We start from the raw sequence: 18,154 nt of genomic DNA, 5'->3' as shown, positions 1-18,154 counted from the left end.
TCCATGCTGACCAGATATCCAAAATTAGTCTAGTCCCACCTACCAGCACTTGGCCCATATCCCTCTAAACCCTTCCTATTCATATACCCATCCAGATGCCTTTTAAATGTTGCAATTGTACCAGTCTCCACCATTTCCTCTGGCAGCTCATTCCAAACACACACCATCCTCTACGTGAAAAAGTTGCCCATTAGGTGCCTTCTAGATCCTTCACCTCTCTCCCTAAACCTTCGCCCTCTAGCTCTGGACTCCCCCACCCCAGGGAAAAGATCTTGTCTGTTTATCCTATCCATGCCCCTCATGATTTTATAAACCTCTATAAGGGTCACCCATCAGCCTCCGATGCTCCAGGGAAAACAGCCCCAGCCTGTTCGGCCTCTCCCTATATCTCAAACCCTCCAACCTGGCAACATCCTTGTAAATCTTTTCTGAACCCTTTCAAGTTTCACAACATCCTTCCAATTGGAAGGAGACCAGAACTGCGTGCAATATTTCAAAAGTGGCCTAACCAATGTCCTATACAACCACAACATGACCTCCCAACTCCTGTAGTCAATGCTCTGACCAATAAAGGAAAACATACCAAACGCCTTCTTCACTATCCTATCTACCTATGTATCAATTTTCAAGGAGTTATGAACTTGCTCTCCAAGGTCTCTTTGTTCAGCAACACTCCCCAGGACCTTATCATTAAGTGTATACGTCCTGCTGTGATTTGCCTTTTCAAAATGTAGCACCTCAAATTTATCTAAATTAAACTTCATCTGCCACTCCTCAGCCCATTGGCCCATCTGATCAAGATCCTGTTGTACTCTGAGATAACCTTCTTCACTGTCCAGTACCCCTCCAATTTTGGTGTCATCTGCAAACTTACTAACTATACCTCCTATGTTCACATCAAATCATTTATATAAATGATGAAAAGTACAGGTACATAATCATTTATCCTTTGGGGCCAGTTTTTCTAGGATTTTGGAATAAGTGTTATTTCCACAGTGAAATAAGAGAATCTTACCTAACAGCAGACCCAAATGTGACTAGTACAAGTGCTGAGACACAACTGATGTCTACCAGTGCTGGGCCACACTGCCACGTCACATCTGAGTGACGTGGGTCGAATGGGTGTGGAGATGGGTCACCTGTTCACACGCCAAACAACCTTGTTATGCAGAAAAAAAACTTCACAAGAAAAACTTCAGATTTTGGAGCTTTGCGGATTTCAAAATTTCAGATGAAGGATTGTGTACCTGTAGTAGACCAGCACCAATCCTTGTGGCACTCCACTGGTCACAGGCCTCCAGTCTGAAAAGCAACCCTCCACCACCACCCTCTGTCTTGTAACTACGAGCCAGTTCGGTATCCAAATGGCTAGTCTCCCTGTATTCCATGAGATCTAACCTTAGGAAAGTAATCAAACAGAATCTGATACCAAACCCCATTAGGAATTATTGGACCTGATCATCCAAAACTTAATTTAAAATATAGATATTAAGCCATAATGTAAAAGGAGGAGAGGTGCAAAGCAGTAGAGAGGTTTAGAGGGGAATTCTAGAAAGTTGGGGGACGTATGCTAAAACACGCAACTGCTTTTGGAGGACCCCCTTACAGATACTTCAAGAGGTAGGAAGTGAAAGAACAGAGGGACATAGGAGGGTCTTTAGAGTGGAGGAAGTTAAGAGCTAGGCAGCAATAAGGTCTTATAGGGATTTAACAAAGATGTGCCTGGACCAAGCACCAAGAGAAGTCAGCGAGCATGAAGGTGGAAGACTTCAACTCTATTGGACTAACAAATAGCTTGAAGCATACCATGTTGGACCACATCATAAATTAAATGATCTCACTGAGACTAGCACAAAACTAAACCAACACAGTTGATACAGAATACATCCTTGGGGAACAGGTTCTCTGGAATAACATGACTACTTTGCTCCACCTCCATCCATCCACAGTTTCGACAAGGTAAGTTGTTCAACAAAGATTTTAAGACAAGCTAAAATAAACTTAGGAGACTTGTGTTGCAGTGGTAATGGCCCTATCTTTGAGTCAGGAGGTAAGGGCACAAGTCCCACCTGGTCCAGAAGTGTGTAATAATGTCTCTGAACAGGTTGATTAGAAAAAAGAAAATGAATGAACTTTAATGTACAGCATTTCAAAGCTTTGACCCAATCACTTACAATCATATTTCATGCTAAACTATCTGCAGGATCAGAGCTAGTGTTAACCCAAGTTGCTCCTAGGTCTCACATGGTGATTATGGGGAGTACAGACCTTTCACAAATAAACAAATTCAAATTTCATAATTTATTAAGCAATGATCCTGAAAGAAATAGCAGTACACAATGCAATAAAAACTAAAGAATGAACTCGATCAAGTTTAAACTCTTGTAACTCCATTGCTAAATCATAAAACAGAAATCTCTCAAAATTAGATCAGGTCAAGGAGGAACAAATCCCAAATAAGATTCAAACAGCTTTAAGACAGTACAAATCTGATTTTAAAGTTACCTTGGATGCAGTACAACATCAATTTTACATAATTCAAGCTTTAGTGTTTAAATCTTGTGCATTTTTTATGTTAGTAGGCAAGTCTATTTCCCTGCACCTAAACAGATGGTCAAACCGTTTGTAATAAGATATGATTATACACCGAAAGCTCATAGGTGCATATTCTTTTATAAAATCAAAACCTCTGAAATTTGCAGTTTCTTTGTTCCCTCAATAATGTTTTTAAGCCAACTTCCTTATCCAACACTGCATTATAGTCATGGCTCTTACCTTAGTTATAAAATGCTGAAACAGAATCATGGCAAAACCTGGTTTTAAAATCCCTGTATTTCACATTAACTGCATTTACTCTCTGTATATTTATGCCTTCAAGCCAGGAACCTGTTCACTTCCCAGTGTCCACAAAGACTATCCAAAACGTTACATGTTCTCACTAGATTACCTAAGGTGGATCCAAAAACTCTGTGCGACTGACGTCCATCTGGCAACACAAAGTAAGTTAGTTTATAAAAATCACTGCTATTAGCAATCTGCAAAGTCACCTCTACTGTGAGCTTGAAAAGAATGGGCAATTGTGCCAGATACTGATTTATATAAAAGATTTCCATGAAACACTTCAAGCCTAGTTTTCCATTAATCCAGTGTAAACAGATTTGTTAGAAGTAAGTAAATATCACTGTAAACATCAACTTAGCTATTTACTGTAATGTAGGATTTTTGAATCATTAATTAATGGCTACTATTAACAATAGTGACTACTGTTTTAGGAGCTGACCGAATTGTACCCAACGTTTTACTTCAAGTAGATTCTGTCACTTCCCCCAAACCTCCAAATCCTATGACTAGATCGATTACTTCAAACTCTGATCACTTTATCATAAATGTTTTGTTGGTTGTTACACGATGAATTCTCACCAAGCTCAACAATGCTTATGTTTTTCAAAGAGGCATGCACCCGAGCAGAGAAACAATCTGTTTTCAGCAGGAAAATCCTGAAGCAAAAGTAATTTTGAGGTTGGCAAGTTGCACCAAAAAAAACCAACTTCAACATTTCCAGACAAATTTCACTTAAAGTTAAAAGGGTAAAATGAAAGTCACTGGTATAACACTTCCCATCCCTGAGAAATTCCTCCAAGCTCTTAAATGCTGGAGTTACTCAAAACGAAGAGATTTTACTTTGATTATTTCCTGAAATACAGTTTCCTTTGTACAGCATCTTGGGGCTCTCTGTGAATACTCTATTCCTTTTGAAATAGAGCTAGGAGATAGTTAATAGTTATCTGAACCAACAGAACAGGACAGACATGAAAACGGAAACTGCTAGAGAAACTCAGCAGGTCTGGCAGTGGAGAGAAAGCAGTGTCAACATTTCAGGTCCAGTGACCCTTCAAGACTGATTGTAGCTCAGAAAAGGTGGGATATACGCTGAAGACTTGGGCTGGTGGCGGGGGGGGGGGTGTTGAAAGGAATGAGTGGATAGGTGAAGATGGAAACCATAGGGAGAGAAAGACAGTCAGGCAAATAAAGGAATGGATAATTGTGAGCCTGGGTAGGAAAAAAGCTCATAAGGTGGTGAAAATGGATTGGCATTGACTAGGCCTGGGATGTGGAGGTGGGAAAAGGACATGGAACGTGGTGCCCAGGCTCTAATAATTTACTGAACTCAATATTAAGTCCAGAAGGCTACAGAGTTCCTATGCGGAAAATGAGGTGCAGTTTCTCCAGCTTGCTCTGAGCTTTGCTGGAGCACTGCAGCAAGCCAGAGACAGAAATGTTGGTGGGAACACGGTGGCGTGTTGAATTGGCAGACAACCAGAAGTTCAAGGTCATTTTTGTGGACAGAATGTAGGTGCCGGCAGAGCAGTCACCCAGCCCGTATTTCACCTCCCCCAGAGCAAAAGGACACACATTGGGAACAGCAAATACAGTCGACTGGATTGAATGAAAGACAGGTAAATCTCTGCTTCACTTGGAAGGTGTGTCTAGGGCCTTGGATATTGAGGAGGAAGTAAATGGGCAGGTGTTAAACCTTCAGCACGTCACAGGGAAAGGTGTGGGAGTGGAGGGAGTGTGTGTCTGGTGGTGGCATTCCCACAGGAGGTGGTGTAGAAGGGCAGCTAATGATGCTGATGGGAAGTGGGGACCAAGGAGACCCTATTGGGTGCTGTGGGAAGAGAATGGGACTGACAATTGCTTGGATTGTCATTTGCATGGCAATGCAACACTCCAGCATGGTACGGAATATTTGCCTAGGTTAACATTTTCACCTGTTCTCAGTTCCCAGTTTAAAGTATCAACAATTTTATCAAATTAATCCAGATTGACTGAGAGAACAAGTATTGATGCTTTTAAGTTAAGGCTAGATATCCACGGAGGAGAGAAGATGACACTGATAGGGTTTAGGCTCTGGTCAGACCACATTCGGGCTCCATATCGAAGGAAGGGTGTGCTGTCACTGAAGGGGGGTCCAGAAGAGGTCTGCAGGAATAATTCTGGGGATTAAGGGCTTGTCATATGAGGAGTGGTTGAGAACTCTGGGTCTGTACTCAAAGTTCAGAAGGAATCTCGTTAAAGCTTACAGAATACGGAGAGGCCTGGATAGAGTGGATGTGGAGAAGGAGTTTCCACGAGTAGGAGAGACCACGAACTGAGGGCGCAGCCTCAGAGTGAAGCGACAACCCTTTAGAACTGAGATGAGGAGGAAGTTCTTCAGCCAGAGGGTGACGATCCTGTGGAACTCGTTGCCACAGAAGATTGTGGAGGGTAAGTCGTTGAGTATCTTTAAGACAGAGATGGACAGTTTCTTGATGAGTAAGAGGATCAAAGGTTACAGGAAGGCCGCTGTAGAATGGGGTTGAGAAACATTTCCATCATAATCGAATGGTGGAGCAAACTCGATGGGCTGAATGGCCTAATTCTGCTCCTCTGGTCTTAGAAGAGGAGTTTAGTGTGGAAGAATGATCATCAGGGTTGGTTGCATGCGCTGATCCTATCCTGTGATTCCTAGAATGGGAAAGGGGCCCGAGACACTTACTGTAATGTTGTTTGCCCCCCGGCTAACACCAGCAACCCATCTGATACTTTAAGGGGGTAACTATTTACGACAAAGATGAGAAACATATCTCAAGTGTTTGAGTATCTTTGGAATTCCTTTCCTCTAAAAGGCAGTGGGATGCAGAATCTTTCAATATTTGTGAGGCAGAGGTAAATATATTCTTCACTGTGAATCAGGAGTATATAGGAATGTAGAGCTGGGGTTAAAATCACGATCTTATTGAATGACAGAGCAGGCAAGAGGGGCCGAACGGCCTTCTCTTGATCCTTGCTCAGGTAAGTGCCCTGGAGATGGATGGTGCTGAGCTGCCTTCTTGAACTGCTGCAGTCCTTGGGGCAGATAGACTCCCAGAAACAGGGATGATAAGGCATTATATTTCCAAGACAAAGTGTGCAACTTGGAGAACTTGCGGGTGGTGACGTTCCTGAACATTTGATGCCCTTGACCACTGCAACTGTGCATTAACGGTGAAAGAAGGGACTATTGAAGGTGGGGGGGTGAGGTGCAAATTAAGCAGACTACTCTGTCCAGCACAGTGTTAAATATAAGGGTTGTTGGAGCCTTATCCATCCAGGCCAGTGGAGAGAATTTGAGACCAGAGGGACATTTGGCACTTTCAGTGGGAGTGGTGAGGGCTATCATAGGAATTACAGTCAGAGAATGATAAATGTTACATAATCGGTGAGTAAATGAGGGACTGTGTCTTGCACATAAACATGAGAGGATACACAAGAACAAAAATGTTGAAGTTAGGGGAGAAAAACTGAAGAAGTGCAATTTTGAACCTACAGAAAGGAAGATTTGAAGAAGAATTGAGTAAAAGTTTAAATCCAAAAAACCTGGTTAAAATAGTTAAGTTAAAATAATCCAAGGAAGGATTACTGGATTCTGTTGATGCAATAACTATAAATCTATTTTAAGCAAACAGTACATGATAAAGTCTATTTCATGAACTGCAGCAGGTTTTATTGGATTTTATTTTAAAACTGGAAAGCAAGCAGAACTAGTGACTGAAATTATTGCAACACATTCCTGTTAAAAGCTGTTTCTCGAACAAACTGCAGTTGTCAACTGTATCTGTTTGAGATTCCAGCCTCATCCTTAGCTGCTGAAACTCTCGTGCTTTTGTCATCTTCTGATGCAACATTCCCAATGCTCATTTGCTGTACTTCAATTCCCAAATCACGATGAGTGTTAGGACACACATTAAATCTCACACAACTTCAAGGACAATTAGGGATGAGAAACAAATACTGGTTGGGACCGTTGCTATTTGTTGTGAACATTAATGATTTGGACTTCAAATGTAGGGCAAATGAAGAAGGACACGCTTACCATCCCATCAGTTTTCATAGCAAAAAGAGAGGAAGATTTCAGGAATTGTAGGAGGCTAACATGATTGGTCAGCAGGGGATAGTAGTGGAAAATGGAATTCAACCTGGAAAATAAAGGTGATGCATTTGGGGAAGGCTAACAAGGCCAGGGATTACACAATGAATGAAACGAAGATTAGAAGACTGAAGATCAGGGGACCTTGGTATGCATGCCCACAGACCCCAGGAAGGAGAAGGTTATGTATACAAGGTAGTTAAGGCAGCATATGGGATGCATGCCTTTATTGGGAGAGAATACAAGAGTAGGGAGGTTATGCTGGAACTGTATTAAAAAAAATGCTGATTAGGCTACAACTGGAGTACTTGTTGCAGTTCTTGTCATTATATTATAGCAGAGATAGGATTCATGAGAGAGGGTGCAGAGGAGATTTACTAGGATACTGCCTGGGCTAGAGGGTCTCAGTCTGTGAGGAAAGACTGGATAGGCTGGGGATGATTTCCTTGGAGGAGGTGTATGAGATTATGAGGGGGAGGATAAGGAAGCACTTCTATTCCAATGGAGGGGTCAATAACTAGGGGACACAGATTGAATTTGAGAGGACAAAGATCAAGAGAGATTTGAGGAGAAATACTTTCACCCCGAGAGTGGTGAGAATTCGGAACACTCTGTCACAGAGGGTGGTTGAGCCAGAAACTGTCATCGCATGCCAGCAGCATTTAGACATTCACTTGTATTACCATAGCCTCCAAGATCTGGAAGATGACATTGGTATAGTCAGATCCTTGCTGACCGGCATGGACACAGTGGGCCAAATGGCCTCCTTCTATGTTGTAAATGTCTATGAGTCAACCATAGAATCCTTGAGAATTGCCTTACCTGGTCGAATGGCAGTACGCCAAATAGAGGCATGGTAACAGTTGTTATGTAGAGAAAGTGAGGACTGCAGATGCTGGAGATCAGAGCTGAAAATGTGTTGCTGGAAAAGCGCAGCAGGTCAGGCAGCATCCAGGGAACAGGAGAATCAACGTTTCGGGAATAAGCCCTTCTTCAGATTCCTTCAGTTGTTATGTGGCAGGAATAGTGACCCAGAGGTTTGGGCTTATGATTGGGAAACAAATTCACACCCACCAAGGAAGCTGGGTGCTTTTAAATTCTATTAATAAAGTCTGGAATAAACTCTAGTCTCATCAATGGCACTCAAAATTACTATCAATTATATAGACTTCCTTCCAGTAGGGTCATAAATGTTTTCGCTGGAAGGAAATGTACCATTCTTACCTGGTCTGGCCTAAATGGAGCAGGATAGCTATAGAAGGTGGTTAAGGCAGCACATGGTATCCATGCCTTTATTGGGAGACCCTTGCAATGACATTGACTGGTAGTTACTCTGAAATGGCCTAGCAAGCTATTCCAAATATTCAGCACACTGACACCTAATCAAGGGCAAATAGGGAAGGACAATAATTGCTAGTATTACCAGGATCACTGACATTCCATGAAAATAAAACAAAACTTGTTGTGCAGGAAGAACAGGAAAATTCTGGGGGAGTCTCCTGTCAAGTCTACTCCCACTGGCTAATTAGAGAACAAGATGATACGAAGGCCAAAAGACACATTCACTCAACAGCTGCATCCTATTCATGAAATGAGCTGCCAGAGTCTCATAAACAATCAAGCATGATTACGTTAACCCAAAGTGAACTGAAAAATCCAATTCCAAACAAGAGTCTTTGCATTCAAAACATTAACAATTGTTTTCCTCTCTCTCTCCACAGAATTGCTAAACAGAGAGATAGGCAATTTCTCTTTATTGTTGAACAGTTCAATAGTATGAACTCATTATATAGTTCTGGACAAATGGGATTTAGCATCTTCAAATATACCATTTAATGGTGATTGCTTTGGAGAAGCTGTTTCTCATCCCTAATTGTCCTTGAAGTTGTGTGAGATTTAATGTGTGTCCTAACACAGTCATTGTGATTTAGGAATTGAAGTACAGCAAATGAGCATTCGGAATGTTGCATCAGAAGATGACAAAAGCATGAGGGTTTCAGCAGCTGAGGGTGAGGCTGGATTCTCAAACAGATACAGTTGACAACTGCAGTTTGTTCGAGAAACAGCTTTTGGTGCCAGATTGCTTTAGAGAAGATTTATCAGAATGATACCAGGAATGAGAGACTTCATTTATCTGGGAGAGACTACAGAAGATAGGATTGTTCTCATTAGAATACGGAGAATTTAAAGAGGAGCTTGGAAGGGTTCGATAATCTGAGCAAAGTAGAGTTATGATGACTAGTCAGATTTGAGTAATCAGTGTTCACATATTTATGATAATGGGGTGAAGAACCACAAGGTAGATGAGGAAACTCTTAAGTGGGTTTTTATGATCTGGAATTCTACAAGACTGGTGGAAGACAATTCAATTATAAAGGTTCAGAATGGAATAGGATAAATCCTTGAAAACATTGGCTATTTGGGATAAATGCAGAGGAGTGGAATTAAATGGAGAGCTTTATTAACAAGTCAGCACAGACAATAAGATGAATGGATTGCAATGGTGGCTCAGTGGTTAGCAGTCCTGCCTCATATTGCTAAGGACCTGAGTTCAATTCCAGCCTTGGGTGACTGTGTGAAGTTTGCACATTCTCCTGTGTCTGCATGGGTTTCCTCCAGGTGCTCCAGTTTCCTCCCATAATCAAAAGATGTGCAGGTCAGGTGAATTAGCCCATAGTTTTCAAGAATGTGTAGGTTTAAGTGCATTAGTCAAGGGTAAACGTAGGGGAATGGGTCTGGGTGGGATACTCTACAGAGGGTCGGTGTGGACTTGTTAGGATGAAGGGCCTGTTTCCACACTGTGGGGATTCCAGGATTCGAAAGGCTTGCTTCTGAGCAGTCACATTAGTTTTTAAAAAAAAACAATTTGTAGATGGAACGTGGGAACCACTGGCTAGGCCAGCATTTTATGTAGGTTCACATTTCCCTTGGAGATAGTGATAACGAGCTACTAACTGCAATCGCTGTGGTTCATTAGATCTAGGTACACCCACCGTATCATTTGGAGAGGGAGTTGCCAGACTTTGACCCAACAAGAGTGAAGCAACGTTGATGTAGCTCCAAATAAGAATGGTGACAGGCTCGGAGGGAATCATGCAGACGGTGGTGCCCCATACAGCTGCTGTCCTAGTTCTTCTGGATGGTAGATGTCACAGGTTTGGAGGCTGCTGTTGAAGGTGGCGTAGTGAGTTACTCGATGACATAAACTATTGCAAATGCAGTGCCTGTGATGCCAAGTAAGCATGCTGGATGTGTGAAACTTGTGTCGTTGGAGTTGCACCCATCCAGGCAAGTAGGGAGAATTCCTTCACACTCCTGACTGGGCCTTATAAATGATGGACAGGCTTTGGGGCTGAATCACCTGCTGCAGAATTCGCAGCCTCTCATCTGCTCTTGTCACCACAGCATTCACAAGGCTGGTCCAGATCAAATCCTATTCAATGGTAACCTTTAGGACATTCTAAGATTGCTTGTTTATAATTATAATAAACTGGGTGACATGTATTTTCTCTCCAGTTGGATATTAAGAGAAGAATGACTGGGGGTAATAATGGTCAGGGACAATGCAATAGGCTGGCCTGAAATTCACCACTTTACATGACAGTTTGATGATAAACAAGCAGCATTCTAATGATATCACAACAGTATATCATCTGCTGTCAGTGTCTTAAATGAAAACTAATGTAATGAGTGAAAATAGCCACGGAGATGAGAAAAATCCCCACACTGATTTTTGTTTTTAGCCTGTACGAGAAACAAAATGTATCAAGTTTCATAATACCATAGTTAACATCTGTAGACATGCAGCACTGAGAGCAATGAAGAACAAAGAGAATCAGCCTGAGTTTTCGTTATGAGAGGAGTTACTCCAGTGGGTTAACTGTGACAAAGGGGCATAAGCACTGAGCATTGAGAAGTGGTCACAGTGTATTGTTATGTGCAATGAGAACAGGACAGTGTGAAGGGGTCTACACCTTCGCAAGGTGGCAGGAAGGATGGTAGGGACAAGCCACGGTCATGATTTTTAAACTCCGTGGGCAACAGGAACTTCTGCAATTTTGACTTGCATGTACCTACAGAAAGATGAAGTGCTCTGTCACTTAGATCCATTAAGCCTCACCTTTATTTTAAAAAGAAAATCAATTCCATCTGCTCACCATACTTTTCAATTCCCTTTCCTTCCAAGAGCGTATCTAACTGCCACTTGAACCCATTTTTTAAAAGCCATGTCAATGTTCTTCCCAACAATTTATTTCAAATCTCGTTTACCCATTGCTTTTTGTTTCGGTCTTTGTTTCGCTCCTTATCGATTCCCACCTTGTAAAACCTGTCTCCCAGATTTGATCATTCCACCTGCATCAAATTTTGCCAATTTCCTTCCTAACCTTTCATCCCTGGACCTAGTGGTAACACTCTCACCTCAGAATCCAAATGATTGTGAGTTTAAGGACTTGCTCCAGTAAAATGGGCACACATCTTGTCTGTGGGAGCACTGCGCTGTCAGATGCTGTCTGTCGTGTGAGACATTAAACTACGGCTTCATCTGTTCCTTTAGGTGGATGGAAGTGATCCTGTGGTACCACCTTGAGAGAAAGGAGCTTTCCCCTAGCACCTTGGTCAGCCTCTAAATTGTAGAAGAGAACAAGGTGACCATTCCATCCACCATCCCTGTACTTGCTCTTTGAAAGAGTTCTTCTAATTTGCATCACCTCCCCGCACTGTTCTGATACCTTGTGATTCCTACACATTCCAATACTAGTTCAAATCTCTTTAAATCATTAATGAATTTGCTTTATTTCTACACCAGGTGCCATGAAAAAGAGTGAGGCTGGTTATTTAAGTCATTACTGCTTCGGGAACCTTGCTGTTAGGCAAACACAACAACCAGTTGCACTATGTTCCAGAAATTGGAGATGGAATGCTTTGGGGTGGCTTGAGGATGTGGAAAGGGTTTCTATAAATGTAACTTTATTTTTTCTTTCAAACTGCAGAAGATGGAAATAACTACTCGAGGCCATTTGGCCCATTGAATCTGCACTGGTAATTAAAAATTTGCTTGCAGGATGTGGCTATGGCTAACCCAACATTTATTGCCCGTCCCTAATTGTCACGAGAAGGTGGGTGTGAGCTGCCTTCTTGAACCTCTGTAGTCCAAGTGCTGTGTTAGATCCACAATGCCCTTAGGGAGGCAATTCCAAGATTTTGTCCCAGCAACTGTGAAGGAATGGCAACATATTTCCAAGTCAGGATGATGAGTGGCTTGGAAGGGAATTTGCAAGCGGTGGTGATCCCATCTATCTGCTGCCCTTGTCCTTCTACATGGAAGTAGTCTTAGATTTGGAAGGTGCTGTCTGAGGATCTTTGGTGAATGCAGTGCATCTTGTGGATGGCTCACTCTGATGCTACTGAGCATTGGTAGGGGAGGTAATGGATGTTTGTGAATGTGGGGCCAATCAAGCAGGATAGTGTCAAGCTTCTTGAGCGTTGTTGGAGCTACACCCATCCAGGCAAGTGGGGGGTATTCCCTCACATTCTTGATTTACACTTTTTAAATGGTGGACAGGCTTTGGAGAGTCAGGAGTTACTCATTGTAGGATTCCTAACTTTTGACCTACTCTTGTAACCGTTGTATTTATTTGGCAGAACCAGTGCAGTTTTCTAGTGACCCCAGGATGCTAACAGTTTAGGTAACGGCATTGCCTTAAGCAGGGAATGAAACAGTGTGCGCGATATGGGAAGTAATTATTATGGAAATTGGGGAGGAAGGAAGGAATTAAAATGCTATTACCAAGAGCAGTGAGAAAAAGACAGATACCTCAGGAGGTGCAAACATCACAAATTCAACAAAAACAAGCCCGTGCAGCATCCAAGTCATCCTCTACGTTGTGCGCAGTCTTTCCAATTTGGTCAAATAAAGGACTCTCACATGCTTACATCATCAATCTTGGCACCATACAAATTTTAATAATGTCTCTTCTTGATTTATTTAAAATCTAACAATGCAGTGTTATGGTTTGAGGTTCCAAAGTCATGCATGCCAAACAAATATTTTATTTTGACAGGGCAGGGTGATGCTGACAAATGATAAAACTCAAATCAAGCATGAAATATAATCAAGTCAAACACACAAGGCAGCGGGGGGGGGGGGGTATAACAGGGTAGGATTTGGATTGGGTTGGATTGCAAATTCCGGGTGAAAAGCAAAACATCAGCAGAATTACCTGTTTCAAACTCAGAAGGAAAGGCATATTGAACTCAAACCTGGGTAAAGAATGAGAAAACTGAACTTCAGTCACCTTTATGCAGTAACCACTTCCCAGCATCTGCAGCCCTCAGCTCACTGCATGTTATTTTTCAACAGTTTGTAAAAGAGCCAGAAAAACGTCAGCCAATAGTCTCAGACAGGAATCGCGTAGGACACTGTTGGGGATTGGTAACACTGGCAACAGCCAAGAATGAATGACATCACTGTACACCATCATCACAACCACAAGTCAGCTGTTTCACTATCGAGGGGCAGCAGTACAAAAAACATGACTGGAATTTGTTTTGCAGACACCACTCTGTAATTACCGTCTAATACCCAAGGGCATAAACAAGCAAACATCTTTAATGTCTGAGGGCTATTTATGACCGAAAGCTAAAATATCTCACTCCTCCAAATGTTACAGCCATAAACAGACCTAACCAGTTCTATTAGTCAGCCTCTCAGCTATCAGCTCTTGCTTTCCTCCCTGCCTGTGCCTCTCACTCCAATTGTGAAGGCTAGACATCTCATCCTCCATCAAACTGTAAATACAGAGACTATGCCGGTGCTAAATACACTGTAAAATGAACTGTGAGAAACTTCAGCCGAGAGATAGCTGATGACTTTCCATGTCAAAGATATGGGTCAAAATCATGGAATTCTTCAGCCAAAAGCACTGCAAGGGCCACATGATAGAGTAGCTTAAAGGGTAGGATGCTCTTTGGAGGTTCAGTGCAGACTCAATGGGCCGAACGGCCTCTTTCCACACTAGGCGCTGCTTCAGTAGCTCCTTTAAAAGGAGAGAGTGGTTGTCCTAAGCCATCTCAAGTGCAATTAGGGTTTGTCAATAAATGCCAGCCTTTGCCAGTGCGCTCATGGTTTTAAAAACCAAAAAAAACTGCATGGATTTTAATCTTTCCAAAAAGTACTAAAAAGATTATTCAAAATCAATTTGTCCTGTGTACCTCGTTCAATAAAATAAAAGATCCAAAATCGCTTAAATGAAGTCAAACAAATTTGACATCAAATTCATAAATCAACATTAGGACAGGTGATAAAAGCATGGTGGCACAGTGGTTAGCACTGCTGCTTCACAGCACCAGAGACCCGGGTTCAATTCCTGCCTCAGTTGACTGACTGTGTGGAGTTTGCACATTCTCCCAGTGTCTGCGTGGGTCCCCTCCGGGTGCTCCGGTTTCCTCCCACAGTCCAAAAATGTGCAGGTTAGGTGAATTGGCCATGCTAAATTGCCTGTAGTGTTAGGTGAAGGGGTAAATGTAAGGGAATGGGTCTGGGTGGGTTGCGCTTCGGCGTGGACTTGTTGGGCCGAAGGGCCTGTTTCCACACTAAGTAATCTAATCTAAAAGTTTCATTAAGGTAGCTTTTAGAATATTAAAGGAGGAGAAGAAAAAGAGAGAAGACGAGAGAGAGAAAGAGAGAAAGAGAGAGAGAGAGAGAGAAAGGAGTGGAAAAAAAAGAGGAAAGAGACAGAGAAGCAGGAGACCTAGGCAGTGAAGGAACAATGAAAAACATGGATGTTCTGACAGCAAGCATAGCTATACAATAAATGTTTACTAGTAGCAACAAAACCTTTTGCTGAAATAGAATAGAAAATTGGGGTGGGGGGAAGCAATGTTACCACATACCTTAAAAATAAGAAGTTTCAACAGAAATTTGTAAAGAGGACACTAACAGAGGATTTTAGAAAATCTATGCATGTCCTGCCAACTAAAAGTTATTTCCTTTCCTGCAGATTATGTCTGAATTTACTGTATTCCCTTTACATTAAATTCTGCCAGATCCAATGATTATGCTGGAGTTCCAGTTTCAGCCACCAGGTGGCTCTGAGGATTGAGTCTTTGGAAGCATCACCATTTTGGTCAGAAACCATCCAACAACTAACTTTGGAGGTTAGCTGCAGAGCTGGTGTGTATCCTTGCACAGTCTAAGCAGCAATGCCAAAGGGATTATTAATACCTGCACATTTGGAACAAAAACTAAATTGGCCAAGGTAAATTTACATTATAGATGTATATCAACTTTGGAAATTCCAGGGCAATTTCATGGAAGTATTAAAGTGGTAATGGAGATCATAACCTGAGAACCAGAGGTTTGATAAATAAGACCAGTGTTTTCCATCTACAGGATGCATTACAGCAGGGCAGCAAGGTGGCTCACTGGTTGGCACTGCTGCCTCACTGTGCCAGGAACCCGGGTTCAATTAAAGGCCTGGATGACTGTTTGCAAGTGCAGTTTGCATGTTCTCCCTGTGTCTGTGTGAGCTCCTGCCAAGTATTCCAGTTTTCTCCCACAGTCCAAAGATGTGCAGGTTAGATGGATTGGTAAACTGCCCCATAGCGTCTAGGAATATGCAGGCGAGGTCGGTTAGCCATGGTAAGTGTGCAGGTTAGGTGAATTGACCATGCTAAGTTGCCCGTAGTGTTAGGTGAAGGGGTAAATGTAGGGGAATGGGTGTGGGAGGGTTGCTCTTCGGAGGGTCGGCGTTGATTTGTTGGGCCGAAGGGCCTGTTTCCACACTAAGTAATCTAATCTAATCTAATCTAATTTGACTCCAGACCTTAAGTGATGTGGTTGACTCAACTGCCCTCTGAAATGGCCTTAGCAAGGCACTCACAGTTTGAGGGAAATTAAGGAATGGGTAACAAATGATTACAGTGCAAAGAGAAACACATTCGATGAATGAATAAAGAATGCAGAAAAAAAATCTACAGATGGCGCAGATGAGATTTACTGAAGTGATTCAGATGATGCAGGATTGCAGTTCTGCAGAGAATTGGGCTGTTCTCCTTACACCAGAGATGACCAGAGAAGATTTGACAGAGATGTTTAAAATCTTGAGAGTTTGCGCTAGAACAAAATAAAGGGGTGGTTGAATTTCTGTCCCTGGTAATCAGTGTCATTCACAAAATAAGGATAGGCAATTAGAAAAAAAACAGCTTGTTTTCTGGAAAGAATTGTGGTTAGATTTGGAATGGATTATTGGTTGGTGGTGGAAACAGATTTAATTGCAGCTTTTAAAAAAGAACTGGATGATTAATTGGAGAAATGAGGCAACACTCAGGTAGTGGAACTAATTAGATGTTTCTATGGAGGTTCCAGTACAGATGTGATTGGCCAAACAGCCTCTCCCAAATGTTGCACTTTTCTTTCATTCAATGAACAGAACCATGTAAAAACTGAACTTCCTCAGAGGAGGACTGACGAACTGGCAAAAATGAATTGGCAAAGCAAGATGGCACACAATCAAATGCTGCAGTTGTTTGAACCTTGTTTTTAAAGGGAAGGACCCTAAGCGGTGCAGCTTTCTCCAAAGAATACAAGAAATGTATTCAAGAAATACTAGTGAACTGTGGGTGTTTCAAGTTTTAAACCTCAACAAACTTAGCAGCAGACATTGATTACTTACTTGGATTATAATTGCTTCAGTTTCTTTTTGTCTAAATCCAGTAGGCATGCCTCCCTTCCTTCCAGGAGCAATGCCAGCTAACCTAACAAACCACAAAAACATGCCTATCTATTGCAGGGTTTAATCGAACATCACCACAAAGGCTGTAATCAGACTTCACCCAACACACTATTCTCAGCTTCTTGTGAATGCCATGCACACGCTAAATGCATTACAATTAAAAGTCAAAAGGAAATACTTGCAGGGTTACAGGGGAATGGCAGCTTTTTCAGGGTGCTGGTACAGACACAATGGGCCAAACAGCCTTCTTCAGGGCTGGAGAGTAGATAGATTACATTACAGTGTGGAAACAGGCCCTTCAGCCCAACAAGTCCACACCGACCCGCCGAAGCGCAACCCACCCATACCCCTACATTTACCTAACACTACGGGCAATTTAGCATGGCCAATTCACCTGACCTGCACATCTTTGGACTGTGGGAGGAAACCAGAGCCCCTGGAGGAAACCCACGCAGACACGGGGAGAACGTGCAAACTTCACACAGTCAGTCGCCCGAGGCGGGAATTGAACCCGGGTGTCTGGCGCTGTGCCACCGTGCCGCCCACAAAGTACCAAGTGATTCCAAGACATGCTTTCAATTCGAGAAAATAGGGGGATGTTTTTTCCCTTGGGAAGAAACCACTTAAATTACCTTTATAAAACTGTCAGTGCCAGATAGCAACTTGCTCAAAAAGATTAACGTTGAGTTCAGTGACTCTTCTTCAAAATGTTAACTTTTTTTTTCTCTCTCTTTTCAGGTGCTGCCAGACCGGCTGAGTTTCTCCAGCAACTGTTTTTTTTTGTTGCAGATCCCGAGCATCCACACAGTTATTTGTTTTATATAAAACTCTTAAGATTTACAGAGATTTCATTTCGGTTCCTATGTTTCTATTTGACCCAACATTCACAACTGTTTGGGGGAACGGACAGATTTGACAAAAGATGTTCCCTGCTGCCTCCTCTGACTGACCCAGCTTTCGTTTTGTGCTCTTCCTATTCAGGATTACCTCACCAGAAAAAGTAGCTTTTCTGCATCTATCGCATCAAACCCCCATCATTACGCTCCTCGATTGGACTGTTGGCTTCTAAACGGCTGCCCACTGATGTCTGGCATGTCTTTTGTTTGGTGCAGGAGGCCTGTGTGTGTGTTTGAGTGTGTGTGCACCCGCACACCTGTCAGTGTCTGTGTATGTCTGTCTGTCTGTCTGTCTCTCAGGGTGTGTACGCGTGCATGTGTACAGTCAGAGTGTGTGTGTCCATGCACGCGTGTCCGTTTATGTCCGTCAGCCTGTGGTTTGGGGTGTGTGCATGTACGTGAATGTCAGCCTGTGTCTCGGTGTATGTCTCTGTGTATATATCTATCTGTGTGTGTCTGTGTGTGCACGCGTATATTTGTGCGCACATGCGCCTGTCAGTGTGCACATCCGTGCCTCAGTGTATGCCTCTGTCTCTGTTTGTGTCTCAGTGTGTGCGTCTGTCTGTTTGTGTTTC

At 42.5% G+C, this 18,154-nt stretch overlaps 1 protein-coding gene and 1 long non-coding RNA gene across 6 annotated transcripts in view; one reads left to right on the top strand and one right to left on the bottom strand.

The window, feature by feature from the left end:
- Window positions 1-18,154, bottom strand: part of wbp1la (WW domain binding protein 1-like a) — a 121,379-nt gene that overhangs the window by 35,871 nt on the left and 67,354 nt on the right. Inside the window, exon 2 of one of the 5 annotated variants that reach the window (XM_043713048.2) lies at window positions 13,171-13,210. The exons of 2 other annotated variants lie outside the window; for them this stretch is intronic. In XM_043713048.2, coding sequence (XP_043568983.2) covers window positions 13,171-13,197 — 27 coding nt within the window. In that variant the 5' untranslated portion in view covers window positions 13,198-13,210. Of the gene's footprint in view, window positions 1-2,775; window positions 2,927-9,942; window positions 10,060-13,170; window positions 13,211-18,154 lie in introns of those variants that run through there. 2 more of the 5 variants (XM_043713045.2, XM_043713047.2) reach the window with 2 other exon arrangements.
- Window positions 4,872-17,857, top strand: LOC122561336 (uncharacterized). Its single transcript, XR_006314993.2, has 3 exons — window positions 4,872-5,268; window positions 14,996-15,207; window positions 17,422-17,857. It is a non-coding gene; the product is annotated as an uncharacterized LOC122561336 (long non-coding RNA).

Source organism: Chiloscyllium plagiosum, unplaced genomic scaffold, assembly GCF_037043375.1.
Source record: "Chiloscyllium plagiosum isolate Xiang-an unplaced genomic scaffold, Cpla_swu_hap1 HiC_scaffold_22, whole genome shotgun sequence".
NCBI classification, from domain to species: domain Eukaryota; kingdom Metazoa; phylum Chordata; class Chondrichthyes; order Orectolobiformes; family Hemiscylliidae; genus Chiloscyllium; species Chiloscyllium plagiosum.
The sequence above is the reverse complement of the archived record's forward strand: the minus strand, read 5'-3'. Positions and strand labels throughout refer to the sequence as shown.